This window comes from Cryptomeria japonica, chromosome 1 (genome assembly GCF_030272615.1).
Source record: "Cryptomeria japonica chromosome 1, Sugi_1.0, whole genome shotgun sequence".
NCBI classification, from domain to species: Eukaryota; Viridiplantae; Streptophyta; class Pinopsida; order Cupressales; family Cupressaceae; genus Cryptomeria; species Cryptomeria japonica.
In genome coordinates this window covers 465,580,108-465,601,254 of record NC_081405.1, presented here as the reverse complement: position 1 = coordinate 465,601,254, position 21,147 = coordinate 465,580,108, and the positions used below count along the sequence as shown (strand labels likewise).

Genomic DNA, 21,147 nt, shown 5'->3' with positions numbered 1-21,147 from the left:
ATTTCAGTCTCACACTCCTTTTCTAGAAATTGATCTTCGCCATGCAAATATTCTCGCCATAAATCATGACCTGCCGCTTGTTCCTCACGAACGTATTCCTGGAACCTGATGCATAACTGGAAGAGCAGACTGAATGGAGGCATGGGAGGATGGCGAATTTTGTATTGCATGCCTTCGAGATACTGGTCCACGTGCTTTAAATCATCCTTCCAGTTGGAGCGATTATGCTCAAAGCATAATATGTCTGAATGGAACTGACCAGCAAAACTCAAGTCCTTAGTGGAATAGGTAATCCTATCCGTTCCCAATCTTTCTTCCCAGTCTGGCTAGATTGCATTATCGGACAAGTCGTTTATCCATCCCGAAACCATTGATCGGAGGATGGTCTTACCTAGTTCTTGCATGTTTCCCAGAATCACTTCACATGCGTCACTCTCTTTGTCAATAATTTCTTTGGTGTCGTTCTTCATGGTGATAGTCTAGTACCATTCCTTAAGAACACTGATGCTATGAGGATCTAGGATGGCGGACAATGTAGGAATCTGTGTGTGTGTCCAGAAAAGAGCTCTCATGAGGGGAAGGGTAGTGGCAGCCACTTCGTGCATGTGAAGGGATTCCCTCTTTACCTCTAATAACTTGACTAGAGTGAGCTCTCGATGGAGGGCCATTTCTTTTACTTCCTTAAGGATTTGCTCTCCCCTTTTCTTGATGTCTTGTATCCATTCCCTGACGGCCTTTGCGGTGTCCCGTACTCCTCCAAATTCTGTTGTGGTCCTTTGCACCAATGCTGTCGGGGGAATATGGGATTTAGAGGCATTGCATAGTGGCCTTAGGAGTTGATCGATGTATCCCTCGGCTTGCTCAACACGAGCCCGATACATGTCCTTTTCAGCTGCCATCTCTTCGAGCTGCCTGAGTATATTCTGCACTGAATCCTTAAATTCTTCTTTTTCTTGCTCTTTAGTGGCTCGTCCGATGGGGATAGTTGTGATGCTATAATTCGCCAGTGTAATCTGATCTGCTGGCTTGTCTATGGGCGGGGTGGCAATGTGGAGAGTGCGGTTCCTTTGCTCGTCTTTGGTCACTCTGGAATATGCCTTGGGCTTTTTCTTCCCCTTAGCTTTTGCTTGGTCCATGCACGAGAAGATATCCTCTAGATCAATAGGTGGTTTGGTGGCGGCCTTACACTGGGCTCTGGCAATCAACCATTCTTGAGGCACTGTTTGGGCTGATAATAAGGTTAAGTTTGCATTCTGTTCTCTGACGTTCTCAGCCGACTCACCACAGATTCGTAGCTGCTCTGCTACCAGAGGAGTGAAAGAGGTGTGAAGCTCTTTGCTTGCAGTTGAATTCTCCCCTATTTCGCTGAACAACTACCTGACATCTTGATGTGATGGTTGTTCTTCAGTTCTTTCGAGCTTATGAGTCTCATCTATCCTTTGCTCTCCTTGGACGGTGGAGTCATCTTTGGCTGTATTGTGGAGCAGCAACTCGTGGCGGCTCTGTTGAGTAGGTTCATGCACTTTGACCCCCTGGGTGGATGGAATCTCTCCTTCCTCTATTTGGTTGCCCAGTTCGGTCGATTCGAGGGCTCTTAGTTCAGTTTCTAGCACATCAGGCGCGGGAGGATCATTGGCTTCAAATGCATTCATGTCTCTCTGGGAATGCGGAGCAGGTATACAATCCAATTCTACTACATCGTCGGACGAACTGGGGTCCTTTGAAGATGAAGTGACCTCTAGTCTCTTTATAGGAATCTTATCTCTTCTTGTTCTTTTGGACGTTCGAGTCCCTCTGCAAGCCTTAGCCTTCTTTCTTTTCTCTGGTTTCTCAGTTTCTTCCCGGGGTGCACTAGACGTTCCTTCATCATCTGAAGACTGAGAATCGAGGCTGCCCATTAAGTGGTAAGTGAATTGGACTCCCTCATGGATTAGCCTTTCAATCTGCTGATGTAACCATTGATCTGTGTACCTTGCTGGGGCTGCCATGACTGCCTCAAAATTAGTGATTGGGTCCTGTGACCAATCGACGCCTGGCAAGAGATGCCTTACTGCTTCAAATTCTCGGACCTGGAGGCAATTCCCTGAATCTGTGAGCTGATCTGGGACCCGACGGTATTCAAAGAGTCGCATTTGCTGCACACTTAGTCTAGAATATTCCCGCCTCCTGACCTCGTAGTCATCAGAGCAATTCTTATAATAGTCTTCAACTGATTGCTTTGCTCTGTATCGCCTACCATAGGCTCTCTTCGCCAAATTATCATGATCGAAATATTTTCTTGGAAAATGGTCCTGTAGGCCATAAGAGGCCAGCTCTGCAAGGGATTCCTCTGCTAGGGTAGGGGTCTTCAAGTGGACATCATGGTTGCCTATGATCATGGGGAATGCGAATCCAGCCTGCTTGCTTTCTCAGAGTAAGATGTCGGCCGGGCGTGACTGCCTTGCGACCTCCATAAGAACTACTTTGTCGGTTGGGTACCATAGAAGTCGGAGAGGAGCACCATCAAAGCTTGCTATTCGGATATAGGAGAATCTTGGGAACTGAATGAACCAGGCTCCATACCTTTGTACTAGAATAGTAGCTTGCTTTGAGAGCCTTATGTGTAATCCTCCCTGCATTAGCCTGATTAGGGGCATTGTGAAGGCGTCATTGACGCGGTCATACTGGCCAACTGCATAAGCTGGGCTGCTCTTTTCCCTCTGAGCTATACCTTGGTAGTGCAGTTGCGGGTAACAATCATAGACCTTCACCTGATCAGGCCCATTCCCGATTTCACCTTTCATTATCAACCCTGGCAGTGGCTGGTTCTTAGCGAACATATAGACCAAATAAGAGGTCATGGTGAAGTACTTCTTCATTTCAAGCTCAATCAGCTGAGTGTGGATGTTGTCGCTTATGATCTGAGCCCAGTCAAACTTAGACTTCCCGATGAAGACCTGCTCTGTGAAATAGAACATCCACTCCTCAAAGTAGTTGGATTTAGGGAGTCCCATAACTCGGCTGAGCAATGTGACCATATCCCCATGTTCATTATGAAAATCACTTCTGGGGGTCTTTTTCACAATTCTGGCGCTTGGAGGCCTTTTCTCTTTGTACCACTCTTCGTTGATCAGTGCTTTACATCGGGCCGGATTCATATCATATGCCCCTTGTGCTTCATCCATAGTTGTAGCTGTGGGATTGTTTGGAAAGGGGATGTCAAATGCATCGCCAATGGCCTCTGGAGTGAAGTTGGCGATGGTCATGTTCTCAAGGAGCACCAGTCTGGAATTCAACTGATAATGTCAGGCAGCCTCTACCACTAGCTCATAGTTCTGTACTGCTGGAGGAAATCCTGCCGCTTGGGCGATGCCACTTTCCACCATCTGTCTAGGCTTGCCATATGCGTTAGGTGAGAAGACCCGATTCCTAAAGTCTTGAATGTCAATATGGCCAAGGTCGGTATCACCGACATTGTCCTAGGCGCTCTGCACTTTGGACTCCCTCAATCCTCCTCTCTGATATTGATACTTCATCCTTTCAACCTTGCGTGGGATATCTGATTTGGATGCTCGCGATGTCTCGGCTGCAGCGGATGTTTTTCATGATTCTATCGCCAATTTAGGCATTTATCCTGCATAGCCGGATGCAAATTACGAGGCGATACAAAAGAAGTAGGGCGGGTTAGATAGAAAATATTCCAGCATGCTAGGATTAATTCAAAATTCAGATTGGTCATGGAGCGACATTTCTAGCTAAAAGGGCTTGATCGACTTTAAACCAAAGTATTTATGAAGATTTTTGATTGCGAATTTATACTTAACGCTTTCTGGATTTTGGATTAATTTTCAACAGAGACAAAGCATGAAAAATTCTCCTAAGTTTGAAAATGCAATTTTTGGCTAAACCTTAGGAGTGAATTCTAAATTTTGACCGCTTTGAACAGCGTTTTACAAGCGAAAGAGATGCAGATTTCAAAAATTGAAGCATTTTAATCAGATTTCGCACATACGTCTGTTTGATTTATAAGCATTTCAGATGATCAAGGAAGACAAAGCGTACTTACCTGACGAAAACGGATGGCAAAGAATTGCTTGGCCTTGTTGCGCGAAGGCGAATGGATGTTTCTGCAAAGTTTCGAATTCCAACGGTTATCTCCTTGATTTAAATTTTTCGTGGTTGTTGGATGAAAGAGAATTTATCATTTTAAATGGTTTTTTACCCCGGGTAATCGACAATCTGAATTTGAATGATTTGGAATAGCTTATGCAGCGTTTTACCTTGAATTACCTTGGATTGTGCGAAATTAGCTTTCTTTCCCTTTCAAAATCGGATGTGGTCTCCTTTATATGAAATGCAGCAGCGTGGAGGGGGTTTATCAGACTTGAATGGCGTTTATCTTCTTATTTTTGGACCTTGGAGAGTTTTGGAGGCCCTTTGAAATTTAAACTTGGCTTTTATTCAATCCTAAGGGCAAACTTCGGACCCAATAATGCCTCTTGCGAGCTATGCATACCTTGGAGCATTCATCGCCTCTTGCGATTTCGCGATTTTAACTTTGGCGAACTTCGGAGCATTTAACATGTTTTGCAATAGGAAACTTCAGACCCTAAGCCCAATCTTGCAAGTTGAAGAAACTTCGGAGTATTTAGCATGTTTTGCAAATTTCACCTCTCTACGTTTTGGCAAACTGGAGGGATCTTTGGACCATGCATCGCCTTTAGCATTTCGCGATTTTCAGGCTTCTGGTGAATTGAAAGAATTTCGGACTATTTAGATGTTTGCAACTTAAAAAAAACTTCGGACCCTACGCCATTCGTAAAAAACTTCGGACTAAAACGCACTTTGGCAAATTCGCACCAACTTCGGACCTCAACGCGCTTTTGGCAAATTTGATATGTTTTGAAATTTCGGAGCTAGGGTCCGAATTTAGGGGCCTAAAGTGAATTTTGGACTTGGAGGAGCTTTTCGCAACTTTTAACACTTTTCACATTTTCACCCCAGGGTCTAAAAATGGACGCTTAAGTGTTTTTCGGAGCTTATAACACATTTTGCGAACTTTAAAAGAAACTTTGGACCTGAACGCCACTTTTCCCACTTCGATACATTTTCAATTTACCCCGCAGGGTCCGCAAATGGACGTTTAAGTGTTTTTCGGACCTAAAGGGTCTCTTGGCAACTTTTCACGTTTCATCACATTTCGCCCCCAAGGTCCGAAAATGGACATTTAAGGTGGATTTCGGACCTAGACCATCCTTTTTGCAAATTTTAACACACTTCATATTTTCTAATTTTCGGAGCTAAGGTCCGAATTTGGGGTTTAAAGTGAATTTCGGACCTGGAGGAGCTTTTTGCAACTTTTCACGCTATTTCACATTCTCCTGTTTTCGCCCTAGGGTCCAAATTTGAGCATTTCAAGTGAATTTCAGACCAAATAACATATTTTGAAATTCGAAATTTTCGCCCCAGGGTCCGAAATTCGGCCCCCTGGGCGATTTTAGCAAATTCCCAACCTTGTGAAATTTTAATCTTTTGGCCTCTGGGTTTGGAATTCGTCCCAGAAGGCAATTTTGGGAATTTAAGTAAAATTTCGGACTCCAGACCAGTTCTTGCCAGATTCTACAAATTTGGATTTCGGAGGCTTCAAAATTCCAAGGCATATGGGCAAGTTTTGCAGCCTCGACATTTTGGCCAGGAAATTCGTTCCTTCACCAGCAGGCGAAAATCATCTTTTACTCAAATCCCACAATCATCACGGAGACAAACCTTATGCAATCTACTTCATAGCTCTTCGTGCCAAAAAAAAATGACGACTTTGGTCCTCGTGCGACCTTTAGATAGACTCCTCTTGCTTGGCGGGCTTCGCCAATTTCCATCACCTTACGCCTATCCAAGGCGATTTTCAAAATTTCGGACAAGCTCTCGACATTCGCGCTCGAGGGCTAGACTAGCCGGGTGGATTCATCAGCTCTTTTCTTTAACATCATCACTTTACGGACCAGTCGCGAACTCGCTCGAAAGGACGCGAGACACTCTGCACGAAACTCAACAGGGCGAGGACGAAAGGCTCAAAAACAGGAAGGGGGACCCTATCGGCGACAGGGAGCGTGTGCAATGCACAACACTACCTTGTAATGGAATATTATGTTGATGGATCCATTTATAGCATGTAACTCCATAATACTTTCTGATCATTATAATGACAAATTTTTGTGACAATTGTTCACTTAGATTAGGAGAGAGTGGTGTTGACGGATGTTTTATGACCACACCAACACAAAATAAAGTTTTTAATGGTCACTGTATCCTCTCTTGAGCAAAATTTTGTGTATGCTAAGATTGTAGAAGATCATACTAGCTATTCCAAGGTTCCGACTGCGAATTGCAACTTTGTGATGGATGTGAGCTCCTTTGGCTTGATGTTTGCTGGTAATCCAAGGGGGACCTTTCGTAAAATGGAACAATACTTAAGGAGACTTAACAAATTTAGACTTCAAGGAAGTATAGTGAATGATTTAGCAATGAAGTGTTTTTGGAACGTTTTCTCAATGAAATATGAAAGTAAAAGAGGGAAGGGATTGAGAGGGCTTAATGTAAATCTAAAGAACTCAAGAGACAACAAAAGCTCAGGTTAATTTGACCACACTTTGTTTTTCCAACTCTAGACAACTACGCAAAGAGAGGTGCAATCTTCAAGGGTTGTGAAGAAGATTTTCATATCATCAATGAACACCATCAAAGAACAATGTTCATTTGATAATTGAAGTTAAGCATACACATTTAAGAGGCTTAGTCCAACCTTGCACTACAAATAGAAACCATCTATTTGCAAAAGGTATGAGCGAATGCTCCCACCATGAAACAAAGCTATCTATCTCATTGATCTAATTGGTTGAAAACAAATCAACTACTTGAGGAAGAGATACCATACAAACTTCAAACTAACAGAAGTAAACTTCAAAATCCAATGTATTACTCTTATTATCTTGATAGTTTATAGCAACAATCTCATATAAATTCTCCCTCCAAGTTGCTAAGTCGGCATTGAGACAAATTTGGCAACTACATTAATTCCATTCCAATAACACTTCATGTTTCCATAATGAGGGGGAGATGACTTGTCGTTTTGGTGGACCTCGCTCATCATACTTTACTTCAAAAATAGGAACTTCCATTATGTCTTGAGTTATGCCACATTAATGACAAATATTACATTTTGCATGCTTTAATCTCTTTTTCCACATGTTTCTTTCTTTCTTGGGTGCATATTAGATATTGTGAAGGATTTTTCCATTCCTTAGTAAAAATCTCGAGTTTCCATTTTTGAGGAATCCTTGAGTGCATATCAATCCTAGAGGAGGATTTGTCAATACCTAGAAATTTTTTATCATTTCTTCCCTTCTTGGAGATGGGCACATTTGGAGTATGGGGAAGGAATTTTCCTCACTTGGTGAAATTTTGTCATTTCCATGCCATGAGAGTACTTGGGCACATTCCAGAGGTGAAGGAAGAATTTTTTATACTTAGCCATTTTTCGAAGTTTCCAAGTCTGTCTGTATGCAAGGGTGCATTTTGTGCCTAAAGGAGGAATTTTTTATGCGAGGAATAATCCTCCTTGTCTAGGAATCTACACCCAAGGAGGTTGTCTAGGTGTACTTGAGGCCCAAAGAAGGATTTTGCATTGAAGGGAGAATTCCTCCTTGCCTTGGGAAATGTGGCCAAAGAGGGAAACTGAGCACATTTTGAGTGAGGTGAAGGGTTTTCACAAAAAAATGGAAAAATCCTTCCCTCCTTGGGATTTGTGCCCCAGGAGGTTGTCTGGGCATATTTGGAGTTTGGGGAAGGAATTTGTGAGTTTTGGACAATTCCTCCCTGCCTAGGGAATTGCGCTTACCGAGCTATCCTGGGTGCATTTTGGAGGCAGGGAAGGATTTTTGGAAAAGAGGAAAATTCCTCCCGTTCTTGGGAATTGCGCCCAAGAATAGATTTCTTCATGCTTTGTCCTTTCGAGGAGGATTTCCAGACTTCGTCAAAATTCATCAAAACGCTTCCAGACTTGGCCAAAATTCATCAAAACACTTGGGAAGTTGAGGATATTGAGGAAATTTCTACCAAACTACCCAAAAAACTCGCAACCAAAAGACCAAGTGGACAAAAAATGTAGGGGGTCCCCATTTGAAATGGGTGATGTGTGATTAGGTCACACCAGGTGGGTTAGTTATTTTGTTGTCTGTTAGCCATCTTCTAGTTCTACATTAGGGTGTAGTGGGTCTAATTGGACATAAAGTTGATCCTTTTTCACAAATGCCCTAGAAAAGAAAATTGAGTGCACCCCAAAATCCCATTGGTTGCAACCCAAGTAAAGAATAACCTATCCCATTGAGTACAGCAACTTTTTCTTGACACACCACCAGTTTTGCTTTTTCCTATAAGATTGCTTTTCGTTATCACTAAAGTTTGAAGTATCTGTAATGTTTCCAAAGGAACAGATTCCCAGTCCACTCTTTTGGTATTCATATCTGTAGAACATATGAGGTCAAAATTTGTATCTTGATGGTTGTGTTGAAAATGTGTTGTGTAGCTTCCATGTGTAAACAATAGCACATATGACTCCAGTAGAATTTGTGTTCAATTTATTGTCTCGCACTATATTTGCAGCAATATTTCTCAATCTTACCACTACCAGCTATGTTGTTCTAAGATGAATTTTACTTGTTTCACTAGATTTGATAAATTGAAAACTAGTTGTCTCTGCTTAAATTGATTTTTTTGATGATCTCTTCAGTCACTGTTTGTGTGATGAATAATTTGCATTTTGCTCCTGCAAAAATTTAGCTTCAATGCATTACTTTTTATGTTGATCTAGATCCATCCTAAATAGAGTGTTAGTTTCAAATCAATTTAAAAGCTTCATGAATCATAACAGTTGGGTTGACACCAGAGACTACTAATGATTAATACATCTTATTTTGCTCTAATGGAGCGGATATTTACAGGATGGCTGGAAAGTCTCTCATAAAATTGCTGAAGCGTTTCCCGTCTCTCATCAAATATTGTATGCCAAAACTCACAGCGAGCTTAGAAAACTCAGGAACACCTGAACATGCTGCATTGGGTGCATGTGCAATACTTCAATCCAGAACTGTCATGCGGCACATAATGAAGGTTTATAAAAGTGCTGAAGCTGAAAATTTCGTTTGTCTCACTCTTCCTACATGTTTCTGAGTTTGATTGTCAATATTTCAGGATTGGAGTGCTTTCTCATCATTTGTCTTAGCTTTACTTGGGAGGTATAATTCTTAAATGAGCAGTGCATTGATAAATATTTATTGGAACAAGATACATCATTGCCAAAACTTTTCGTTTGGTTACTTTTTTACCAGATTGGAGGATCTTGCCCTAATGTAATTTTTTTGTTCGTTTTTAAATGAGATTCCATTAGAATTCTTAACCCTCTGATATTATTTGCATCAAATGCAGTTCTCATCATGAATCATTGAAAGCTCAAAAAGCCATTAGTGAGGTATATACTAACCTGGCAATAAGTTTCAGAATTTATGTTTGACATTAGATAATTGTGTATTTAGAAATATAATTGCATTTTCTAAACAGAAAGATGCTAAATCCAATGTCCTTGGCATGTTATAGCTTTTTATTGGGTTTAACCTCCAGTATACTGGGTTGCCACGGATCAAATCCCAATCTTCTGCAGAGTCATCTGAAAAGTCTGCCTATATGAGCGTTATCACTCAAATAAGATCTCTCAGTTCTGATATTCAAATTGTGCATTGGCGGTAAGTCTCTTTCTTTTATTAATTGGTACAAGGCTTCATAAATGCAAAAATTCTATATGAATCTTTCTTGTTTTGTTTTTATCAGATATAACTTGATGGCACATAGAATACTTCTGCTAATGGTACTTCCTTCATATGACAATTTTGATTTCTCATCAAAAGCAAGGGAAGAAGTTGCTTGTAAGTTTCTTTACTTGTTCTATCGTAATATTGGCAAGTTATAGATGTCATTTCTTTCTGGTACACAATTATATCTTGCATTTTGAAGATTTAGTTAAATTAATTTTCAAGGGAAACAACTTATGCTATAGAAACAGAAGGAGGGATTTAATCAGAACAGAGAAAAGGTACAATTTGATTGTAAAGGAACTTTAGTAGAGTATCTCATTGTCATTACTAACTTAGTGCTTCTTCAAGCAGTCATTGGAAGCCAAGTTTGATACTGGCGGTTGAGCATATTTTTATATCTGGATGAATGTCTTCTGAATTTCTTGATTAGCTTGAACTTATTGAGTACTGAAAATAAAATATTGATTTTTATACATCAGTTTGGCTTATAAGTTACTGACAAAGCTTATACCCTTCACACAACAGAAGATTTTCACATCATCTTCATGCTGCAGAAACACTTATTTTGTGACTATCCAGAGAAATTTTTATGACAAAGTTGAAATATTTTTATTTAAAGACTGTATACCAGGACTTCATTGAGACTCAAGAATCATACTTCACTGTGGAATTCAATCCTTTTTGACTTTTGTTCCTAAAGCCAAGCCTTGGGGTTTGATATAGTCAGAAACCTACCTGTATTGCAAAGCTGAACTTGTAATCAAATGTGAGGAAAGTTCTGAACATATTTTGTCAATATAACTGTCATTTGAATGTGCTCCTTAGTTGATAGGTTGTGAGTTGATATGCCATGCAGCAACTATTCATGTTTTGCATGATAGTAAGGATGGTTGGACAAGTTTTTTAGAGAAAATATATTTAGAGTTTCATGCTGTTTTCTTGTGGTAATGCTTGTTTTTTAATCACCATCGTGCTACATTATCGCTAGGTTAAAGTCTCACCTGTCATAATCCAGTGTTTTTGTTTTGCATGTTTCACGTTTGTGTGGAAGTACATTCTCTTTATTAAGCATTCCTTATTGAGCTTTTTACTGCTATGGGGATTAAATATTGGAGTATTAAAATGACTGCAATTTATTGCAACTTTGATTTAGGGTTTCTAGAATATCTGCTCATTTGTTCTCATGTGTGAGTATGTGATCACCTATACATTTCTTGTTCTGGGATCAATCAGTTACCCTTTTTAAAGTTTTATACCACTTAAGGCTTTCTCCAAAATTATTTTCAGTAGTATGTTGTAGATCTATTTGGAGTCAACTCTTGAGAGACTTCCAATAGGATCAGTATGTGGTTGTCTCATATTACGTTATATATCTCCCCTTTCAGCGTAACAGGTACATAATGAAATTTTGTTGGCTATGTTAAATCAGAGAACTCTTATGAATGGTGACAAGGTTGTATGTTGTACTTGTAACTATCTCACTTGGAGCTCAGAAAACACTTGCTTGTATAACTGGTTGTTTAGACAAAATAATAAAGGTTAGGCTTATCAACAATGATTATGAAAAGATACTCTTCATTCAGCTCCTTTTTGAGTTTTTAAAAATTTATTACTCTCCAACTTATTATTTGTTTTTGTTTGATTTCAGATGCACCATTTTTGTTTATGTGTGATTTCAGATCCAGTGTTCTGGGAATTTACTGTTTTGAGCTGGACATAATCTTTATCATTAATATGTCAGGCATGTCAATACAAGATTATTAAATTTTTCGTTTTTCTCGTAGGTCATTTCGCAGTGCATCTCAAGAGCCATCTTCCTCCTGTAAGGTTTCTTGCAGCTGCTTCACTTGTTCTTCTTCTGCAAGCATCTCCCTACAAGAAATCAATTAATGATAATTTGCAATCCAGTTGTTTAAATGTAGCTATTGAATCTTCCCTTGAGGATGCTCTAAATCCTATTCTCACAGGGGAAGGTTTTTTCAAGGACATGCTTAATGGTTTGTCCTTTGATCACTTTTTCGCTGATTCAAATAACACATCTGGTGGAGGAAACCGTATCACACAGAGTATTAGAGATAAATCAATTAATGGATGGTTTCAAGCATTTTATGACCCATGGCCACGTTCAAGGAACTGGAACTCACTCTTGTGGGGAGGTGCATTTCTACCCAGCTTTGCTAAACTATTTAAACGCCTTGTTCAAGAGTGTGGTGAAACTGTACTGCAGGCTTTGCAGAATCCTTTAGAAGAGTTATTGATTGCTACAGAAGAACGCGATAAGCAGTGTCTAGCTTCTGAGGTTTTGGCAGGTCTTTTGCATTCTGATGTAAGCTTAGTTTTAGAAGCATGGGAAAGTTGGCTGTGTACTGCAGTTCACAAGGTAGTACGCCAGCCAACTGTTGAAACAAATACAGAGTGGGCTACCTGCATACGGTTTGCAGTAACTGGGAAAGGAAGGGATGGAAAAGCTATACCATTAATGCGTCAGAAAATTTTAGAATGCCTTGCTGAACCTTTATCTACGACAGTTGCAACTCACATGGTGGCCAAACGGTTTACTCTCCTATCTGCTGCATTAATAGAGACTTATCCTTCCTGCATGCCACCTACAGAGATAACTTTGCAAGAAAACTTATTAGAGGAAGTTTTGAATTGCATGGGCCATTCTGCTGCCCAGGTAAGATCACCTTAGAATTTTGTTAGAATGTTTTTGTTTATCATGGTATTTGCAAATGATTTGGGTATGCCATTATTGTTTCTGACTTTTTGATTGTCTTAAATTTCTCTGTTCCAGACAGCTTTACATTGTTTCATGAGATCCATTTTTCACTTTTTTCCTGTACTGTTTCTTTTTATCACATTGATTTTGAATTTATATTAGCACCAAGGGTTTAAAGTGTACCAATGGTCAATATCATATAAATTCAAAGCTTTCTTTTAACATGGGCATGCAACTCATAAGATTAAAATATTTGGTCAACAATATGGATAAAATGCCTTGATAGGTTTATATTTTTTGATTTGCATGGAAGATTTAAATGGCGTAACTGAGCAATTTACTATAAATCATCTCCAACCAATAATTTCTCTTGACAAGACATTTTCCATCATTTCATTTGACAAGATAATCACTTGTAATTGCTGCATGCCAAGAATGGAAAATCTATGAGAAAATTTGTTTTTAACTGGATTGTGTAATTAATATCTTTAAGAATTTAGAAAATTAAGATGTAAAATATATCAGAGGTTGCCAAAATCACAAAGGGTGTGTGCCAATAGAAAGAAAATTTACATTGGTTTTCGCTCTATTAAGGTTGAGAATTTGTTAGTCAGTGTGACATTTTGTTTGTTAATGAGTTGAGGTACTCTTTACCCAAGTGAATGCTTTGGAGTTTGGACAATCAAAATTGGTCACTGTATACCTCAATCTTGAATGGGAAGGCATTGAGGATATTGTAGAGATTTGCTTGGTTTCTGGAACAGTAGTAAGTAATTATCAAGTTTTGAGTCTTCTATTTCTAGCAAATTATTATGTTGCTGACATATAAAAGTCAATTGCACATGTATAAGTTTTAACCAGTTTTAGTTTACTTATGATAAATTCTAGCATGAACCAATGGAGGCCTGTTTGTACTTTGTTCTACATATTGTTTGATTAAGGATTACTTCTAAATTTCAATTATAGAACCAAGCAAATTGTTATTGCATATAAGTGTTTTTTAAATTGAGATCTCTAGACATTTTTCTGTTTTTATTCCTCTTAAACCCTATTTAACTCTCAAGTTGAATTTGATTTGATAGATGTGGAATGGATTATTGGTGTGCAATGATTATCTATATTCTATTGTTTAAAACTATAGTAATTAACCACTGTGCTATAATGACCTTAGAGCTAATCAACAAATTATGAACCCTTTGAAGGTCATTTGAAAAAGAACAAGAGTTAAAGAAAGCCACCAAAGTGAAAATGGTTGATTTTGTTTTTGAGCTCAATATATTGATTAGTGCGCATATATATTGTTGCATTATGATAATATCAGAAGTTGATTATCAAATTGAATTTTTGTTGCATTATGATAATATCAGAAGTTGATTATCAAATTGAGTTTTTTTTTGAAGATGTAGGAGATATTGCTGACAATGAAAAAATAAATAATAGAAGACAACAATAGCAGCAACCCAAATTGTACTAAATGAGATGCAGTTTGTGGCTGAGGTCGTAAAAAAGGAGGATCATTTTGAAACGATCTTGATCCATGTCAAGATGAGAAAAATGTTTAGTCCTACAATGGAATTGAACAAGGAGGCACAATGTAAGGTTGAGGACAATATAGGTATGACACCAGGCACCAATTTAGTGGCAGCAATGATTATTGTTCAAATCTTGAGATATCAAAGCATTAAGACCAATATTGAGAGTGCTTAGTAAGATGTAGCACAAGTCATCTTGTTCTACCAATGGATATGATGATTGTTTATTGAAAAATGAATCAAAGATAGGAAGAGCCTAATTGACTGGAGGGGATCATCAACGGCAGTAGGTGACATATTAAAAGTGCCACAGTTTAGAAGTAATGGCAAGGACAGTCATGTTAGACGTTGTAATACATGTGGAACATTCTCAATTACAATTGGTGAAATCAATGAGCTCTTGGATAAAATATTTTCCAGCAACCTTTCTAGGGTTGGTGAATGTTTGGTATATTGAATAAGATTAAAATTGTGTAATGCATAGTGAATCTGAGAAAAGTCTTTGATAAAGAATACAAACTTGCTAATGACTATAATAACTTACAATAAGTGATTAAAAGAACTAATTTCTAAATTAAAGAACTCTGTTTTTGATTAGGTGTAAAAGGAGTTTTTGAAAGGGCCCCAACCATTTTACAAAATAATAGAAGAGTAACAATGAAACATCAACAAGACAGCAGCAAAATTACTGCAAAACTGTCATCAGAGAAACAGGCCTAAGGACAAGCAAAAAAGCCACACAAAGGCTGTAGAAAACAGCCAATACTAAACAAGAACCCAAGTAATTACAACTGGGTGAAGGCCACTGTAGCCTCACATTCTTCCTGTAGAAAAGCAAGATGCTTATCTATAAAATTAGTGTTGTCAGTAGTCCTTGTATCTATAAAATTAAAGAACTTTACTGACACTGGGTTATACAAGAGAGTTTATTGAAGCTTTCTGATTGAATACAATGTTAGGATGAAAATACTGCCACCTATTAGCTAGAATGCCATTTTTTATTTTAGTTAGAGAAAAAACAAATTGAATGCCAAATAAAGGTGTAAAGTGAACCTCAGGAGGAGATATGACCTTTTTTTTGTAACAACTGCATAGAGGGACATGATAATATTTTTTAAGGATTCAAAGTAGAAGAATATAAAGGACATGGACATTTGGAGCACATTTTGTATCACAAATTATCATATTGGTCCAACTTGTATCAACAACCAAGTATTGGTAGAGGAAAAGAAAGTTCCTTTGATAAAAATATTAGGCAATTGTTGCTAGGCATTGGACAAGGTAGGAGGCTGTCACTAGTTTCGCGTCTTCAGGGGTTTGGGTGACAACCTAGATGTTCAAGAAATTTGGGGACTTAGAGGGGACATCCTATTTTTCCTTAAATTGAACAACCTGCTGCAGTTGGTACATCAAAATAAAATATAACTTTTTAAAGAAAATAATGCTTAAAACCTCCAAAAAGCTAAAACGGGGAGGATTATCATTATAAATTCAGCACACTTTATTCACCTGTTAAATTTTCAGCTGCTTTCAGTTTTCTTAAGTTAGTTTTGTAGATATCCTTGAAATTTTGGAAAATCTAGCCATCCTGGAAGTTCCAGAAAGTTTTGGCTGTCCTAGAAAACGTGTTCCCGCATCCTCATGCCCCCTAGGCTAGAAACATTGAGAAACTCTACTAGTAACAAGTAGTACTAGACTTAGAATGAAGTAGCTAAGGAATGGCTGAAGCTTCAACATAAATTTTTCATATTGATGGTAGAGCTAAAGGATGTAATAGACCATGAGAATTACAAGCCAAAGGTTTAGATAGGGCTCTTTGACAAGTTTGTGGTGAAGAGCCCACAAAAATCTTGCAGGCTTTAGTAATGCAATGGTGCCATAGTGAAGTTGGTGTAGTCAATGGTCACTTATTTTCATGTAGGTTGAGATTTCAACCCTTGAGTTCAAAAATAAAATTGGCCATGAACAAAGCAATAATCAAGGAGGACAAGCCAACTAAAATTTCTGCACATGAAGAATTGAATGGGCATGCTATACTTGGCAAAGTTATCCAACATTGGTGGTGTGCCAATGGTCCAAATGATCCATTGAGTTAGCTTTGGTGCAGGACAAAGTTGACTAGGCATTGGCCATGCTTGATTTTCCTTGCAAGGCTTCTATGACAAATGTGCAAAAGATGGTAGGAAGTTATGATTCTATTTAGGTGTGATGATCATATAGGCCAGTACTTCGGCCAAGGATTTTATTAGCCTCTTTGGCATTCCATGGGAAGTAAATGCCCGAGTCACGTGTTGTGGGAAGTAGATGGCTGATTGGACAGCCATGGAATAGGTGATAGGAAAGCACTACATTCCTCCCTTGCCCCCAAATGAAAAAGAAACCTAATGGGGGATGGAAATAGGTGAATCGATGGATATCAATTCAAAGATGAATAGAAGATATTGCTAGATATCATATATTCATTGGTAGTTGAGGCCAATAGACAATCCGACACACTTGTTTGATTGGCTAGGTACATGGGTGGCTTGGACCAAGGTATTTTGTTTGCATTGGTTGATGTGGTGGTGGGAAAATTGCATGAATTCATGTACCACATGCATAAGGATTAAGATATGGGTAACGATGTAGTTGGTATGGTGGCCTATATGACCATGGTCAATTTTATTGGTGAATATGTCATAGAACCTAATTGTTACAAGATGAAGCCACCTTTGTCCATGTTGAAGCATCAGAGTTTGATATTAGTTGGCCAAATAATTGTTGTTTAGCTCCCAATTGGTTGACCCTCCATTTTAGAAAATTCTTCATTGACTATGAGGATGATGGTCAAATCTCTTCCATTGATCAAGTTTGATTGATTACCCAAGAAGTTAGTTGTCATTTATTCATTGGATTATGAGGATTAATATGAGATCCAAGCCATGGAAGAGGGCAAGAGCCCCACAAGAGAAATGAGTTTACAAGATAGCTTCAATGATGAGAATTGATGCATGTTGTATTGTGGCTAACACATTTTCTATCTCAATTACATTAGTGCTTGTAAACATTGATAACCCTTGTAGACCTTCCCTCGTATATTTGATTCTACTTACCATAGAAGCATATATCTTTAAAATTTCACAATATATTCTGATATATCTTTTCTTGGTAGGGGTTTTGATATATTTATTGGTGATATGTCATTGCCAATAGTACAATAAATTATTTTTTTCGTTCTATATAAGCATCAGACCTGCATTTTTTATTTTTTTTAACTCTATTATAGAACTTTTATAAACAGGTTATATGCCTTGAATGGTGTAAGTAGCTGTTAAGATTTCTAGTTGCCATTATTTAATAGCAATTATTGCTATTGTTATTTCAAACATCTGACAATTATTGAATAGCAGTTAGATCTGTTGCAAAGGGACAATGGAAATTATTTTTATCATTATTTTAAACATTTGGCTATTTAGATTTGTTGCAGCATGGCTTGGGATAATGCCTCTATACAATGATGTGAAAGAAGGGCTCATGAAGGCTTTTTGAAAGATGTATGCCGACAAGGAGTCTATTTTACTTTTAGCATATTGGGTAGCCTTTGTGAATGTCATGGTTAAACATTCAACAAATACAAACAAGGACATAGAGCTACTTTAGCTCAAACTGACCCAAGTGCATGGTGGACATGTCGTGACAGCAATGCACCAAAGTTGTTTATGCTTTCCACTCACTTCCTTTCATAGGTTGTTAAATTCTTTTGTTGCAAGGAGGAATTAGTCCATATGTATTTTCAATTAGTCATTGAAGAGGAATAGGCTTACTTCACAATGCGTGGAGAAGTTGGTGGCTATACATAATGCCTTGTGGCTTTAGGATTGATTGACTCTTGTTGTACATTGGGATGTTGACCTTGAAGATGCCAAATAGATTGATTAGGAGGAGGCATGAGGCGATTAGTTGGGGTTCAATTGGATGAGGCAACCCTTCACAGTGGCAATGACTTAGGCTTGTATTTTAATGTAGTGTTATTATATGTTTATTAGGGGTAGCAACAAATTGTCTATGGGTTTGGTATTTCGTAGTTGAAACTTGCAGCCTTTGAGTATTTTGTTGTAATTTTTATATAATATATACACACATTGACTATGAAAGCCATTAAATTTTGTTATTTTTTTGTGGACTCTTATGTGAAATCTCAATTCAACTCTAATGTTATGTATTAAGGTTCTACATTGTATACGATCAATACTTTATCAACTCAACTCTAATGTTATGTATTTAGGTTCTATATTGTATTTGATGAATACCTTATCAACTCAACTCTAATGTTATGTAGTAAGGTTCTATATTGTATAGGATAAATACCTTATCAACTCAATCCTAATGTTATGTACTAAGGTTCTATATTGCATATGATAAATACCCTATCAATGTTATCATATGAGTATTTGAGATTTCCTATATTTTTAGATTTTTCCTATTTTTTTGATAGCTGTCACCTAAAAAATGGCCTCCCAAAGGTCCATCCTAGAAAACATATCCTAGTATCCCTTGTTGTCAATGTCCAAGAAGCTTGGTTGAAAATAGCCCCTCATCATTGTACGTGAACACTAAGTGGTGGGATCCACCCCACACCAATGGCTGTGAGCACTGAAAAGTGGATTCTACAACATCTAATTTAGTCAATCAACCTGTCCATCACACAAAACATGTACCAAGTGCACTATTTAAAGGCTTCTACATATAGATTTGCAATGAGGATATACAAGAGTGTAATTTATAGTGATTTGACAACTTGTAGGGGTTCACTATTTAAAGAGAGGGATAGATGGTAAAGGGAGAAGAGGTCTTTGTTCGGGTAATGATTAATTAGATACAATATAATGTTAGACTAACCTTTGTACATATAGGCATTTGCTGCTTATGTTAATGATGCAACTACACTTCATTAATCATGTCTAAAATGTAACTAATAGTGTAAGAACAACCAATGTAAATACAAGCCATCACACATTGAAGTGTGTACCATCATCTCCTCTCAAATTCTATGAATTCTTCTTCCACCATTTGGTATCAGAGTAAGAAACCCTTAGAAAGGGTATGCTGATCTAGAGTGAGGAAGCCCCAAGATAGAGTACTAAGAAACCCTTAGAAAGGGTATGCTGATCTAGAGTGAGGAAGCCCCAAGATAGAGTACACTAAACTAATTTGATACAGGAGAAAATTGAAGGGGAAAGGAGGAAGGAGAATCGTTGTCAAAGGATTGTTAGCTCACTATCAGATTTCTCTAAACAAGAGAGGTTTTTTCAATGAAGGGAGAACTGTCGTAAACTTTGTATCATGGTTGTTAAAATATATATTTTTTAGGATGCTTCTAGGGATGACTTGTTGACAATAAAAGGGCTGACTACAATTCTAGTAGGGTAGAACATTACACATAAGAGGGGGCTTTAGATATCATTTATATAGATCTATGTGAGCCATCTTAGAACTCCTCAAAATTCATTGGTGCAAGTTACTTTCTATCACTACTTGATAATTTTTCCAAGAAATATGGACATAGTTTTTGAAGAAGAAATCTGATTTCTTTGGAGTGTTTGTCAAGTTTAAAGGATTGGTTGAAAATTAGAAAGGAAGGCAGATTGTGACATTTAAGTTAGGTAACAAGGGCGAGTTTATATCTAGGTAGTTCTAGGACTATAGTGAGAAGGAAGATCTTTGGAGGTAGTTTACAACCCCCTACAACCCTTAGCAAAATGGGGTAAGTTGAGAGGGGAAACAAAACTATAATGGATATAGCTTGGTGGATGATGCACAATAGAGGCCTATCATACAAATACTAATGTATAATAGTAAACATGGTGTTATATCTCTTGAACATAAGTTCAGGAAAGATTTTGTAGGTTGTCGCACCTTAATTATCCTAGTTAGGGCTCAAAAGTAACACATTTTGTTTTTGTGTTTTTGGCTTAACTGTACATGTTTTGATTCTTGATAGAAAAATGAGTAAATTAGATTATAAGAGCTTGAGAAACTTTTTTGTTGGCTGTAATGAACAATCTAAGGCATATAGATGCATTGATATTTTCACTATCAAAGTCATAGTTAGTCGGGATTTTGATGTAAAGGAAATAGAATATTTCTTTAATTGCAACTTTTATTAGTGAGTTATAAGTGATCAGTCAGAATTAGTTATGACCTTTCAAACATGAAGGCTATATTTCTTGTATTCTATCATAGTCACTGATGCATCAGCCTTTGAAAAATATTTCTTATGTGTCATTAGTATATGCTATATATCAATGATGAGTTTCTATGTTGAATTCAACTGAAGAGGTGGTTGCTTCAGTACGAGTGTTTTGGGTAACACAAAAGTGGGGACCAAAGTGGTATTATTCCAGTATTTAGGAAGTTGGCCTTCATGCTCAATTCGAATGAGGAGGAATCAATTTTTTGGTTTAGATGAGCACGCTCATTTTGTTGTCTTTTCTGACCTTTTCAATTCGCCTTGAACCACAACAATGTGCAATGCTGAAAGGTAAACCTCAATAAGAGTCTGCAATGTAGATTGTCACGATCTTGATGAAAAAGTATGCCTTGGAGTTGGCTGAATTGACCGGGGAAAAGAGTCCTATTGGATAGTGGGTGCTTTAATATTTTCTAATTTTTGTTTGCATTTTGCACCCATATATGACGGATTAAAGTGCAGCTGCCCATGGTTTTAGAAATATTTCTCAACACGTGAATGTTCATTTAAAAGAAAATGCTGTGCGTAATTTGGGATATAGTTGTACATTAAAAAGTAGTTATAGTGCAAATGTGATTTGATATGAATGAATGTACACTATTTACTTCGATGTCTTAAATAAACCCTAGCTGTTTTCTTCTCTACATTAGCTCTAACATGCTGTATACAATCATATCTTGTGGTTGGTATTGCAGTTGATATTGCTGTAGATGTGTTTGGTTTCTCAAGCAAACCAATCTACTAGAATTATGGTATATGGCTCTAATATACCCTTAAGCTTTATGGAAAACTTATTGAAAATTTAGGGAAAACTCTGACTTCATT

The 21,147-nt window shown here is 37.8% G+C and overlaps 1 protein-coding gene across 2 annotated transcripts in view; it reads left to right on the top strand.

Annotated features, from left to right (window-relative positions):
* LOC131071611 (proteasome activator subunit 4) overlaps positions 1–21,147 on the top strand; it is a 200,706-nt gene that overhangs the window by 143,645 nt on the left and 35,914 nt on the right. For both annotated transcript variants that reach the window (XM_058007535.2, XM_058007527.2), the window contains exons 22-27: positions 8,976–9,144; positions 9,226–9,269; positions 9,460–9,502; positions 9,628–9,773; positions 9,859–9,953; positions 11,627–12,519. In XM_058007535.2, coding sequence (XP_057863518.2) covers positions 8,976–9,144; positions 9,226–9,269; positions 9,460–9,502; positions 9,628–9,773; positions 9,859–9,953; positions 11,627–12,519 — 1,390 coding nt within the window. The remainder of the gene's footprint in view (positions 1–8,975; positions 9,145–9,225; positions 9,270–9,459; positions 9,503–9,627; positions 9,774–9,858; positions 9,954–11,626; positions 12,520–21,147) is intronic.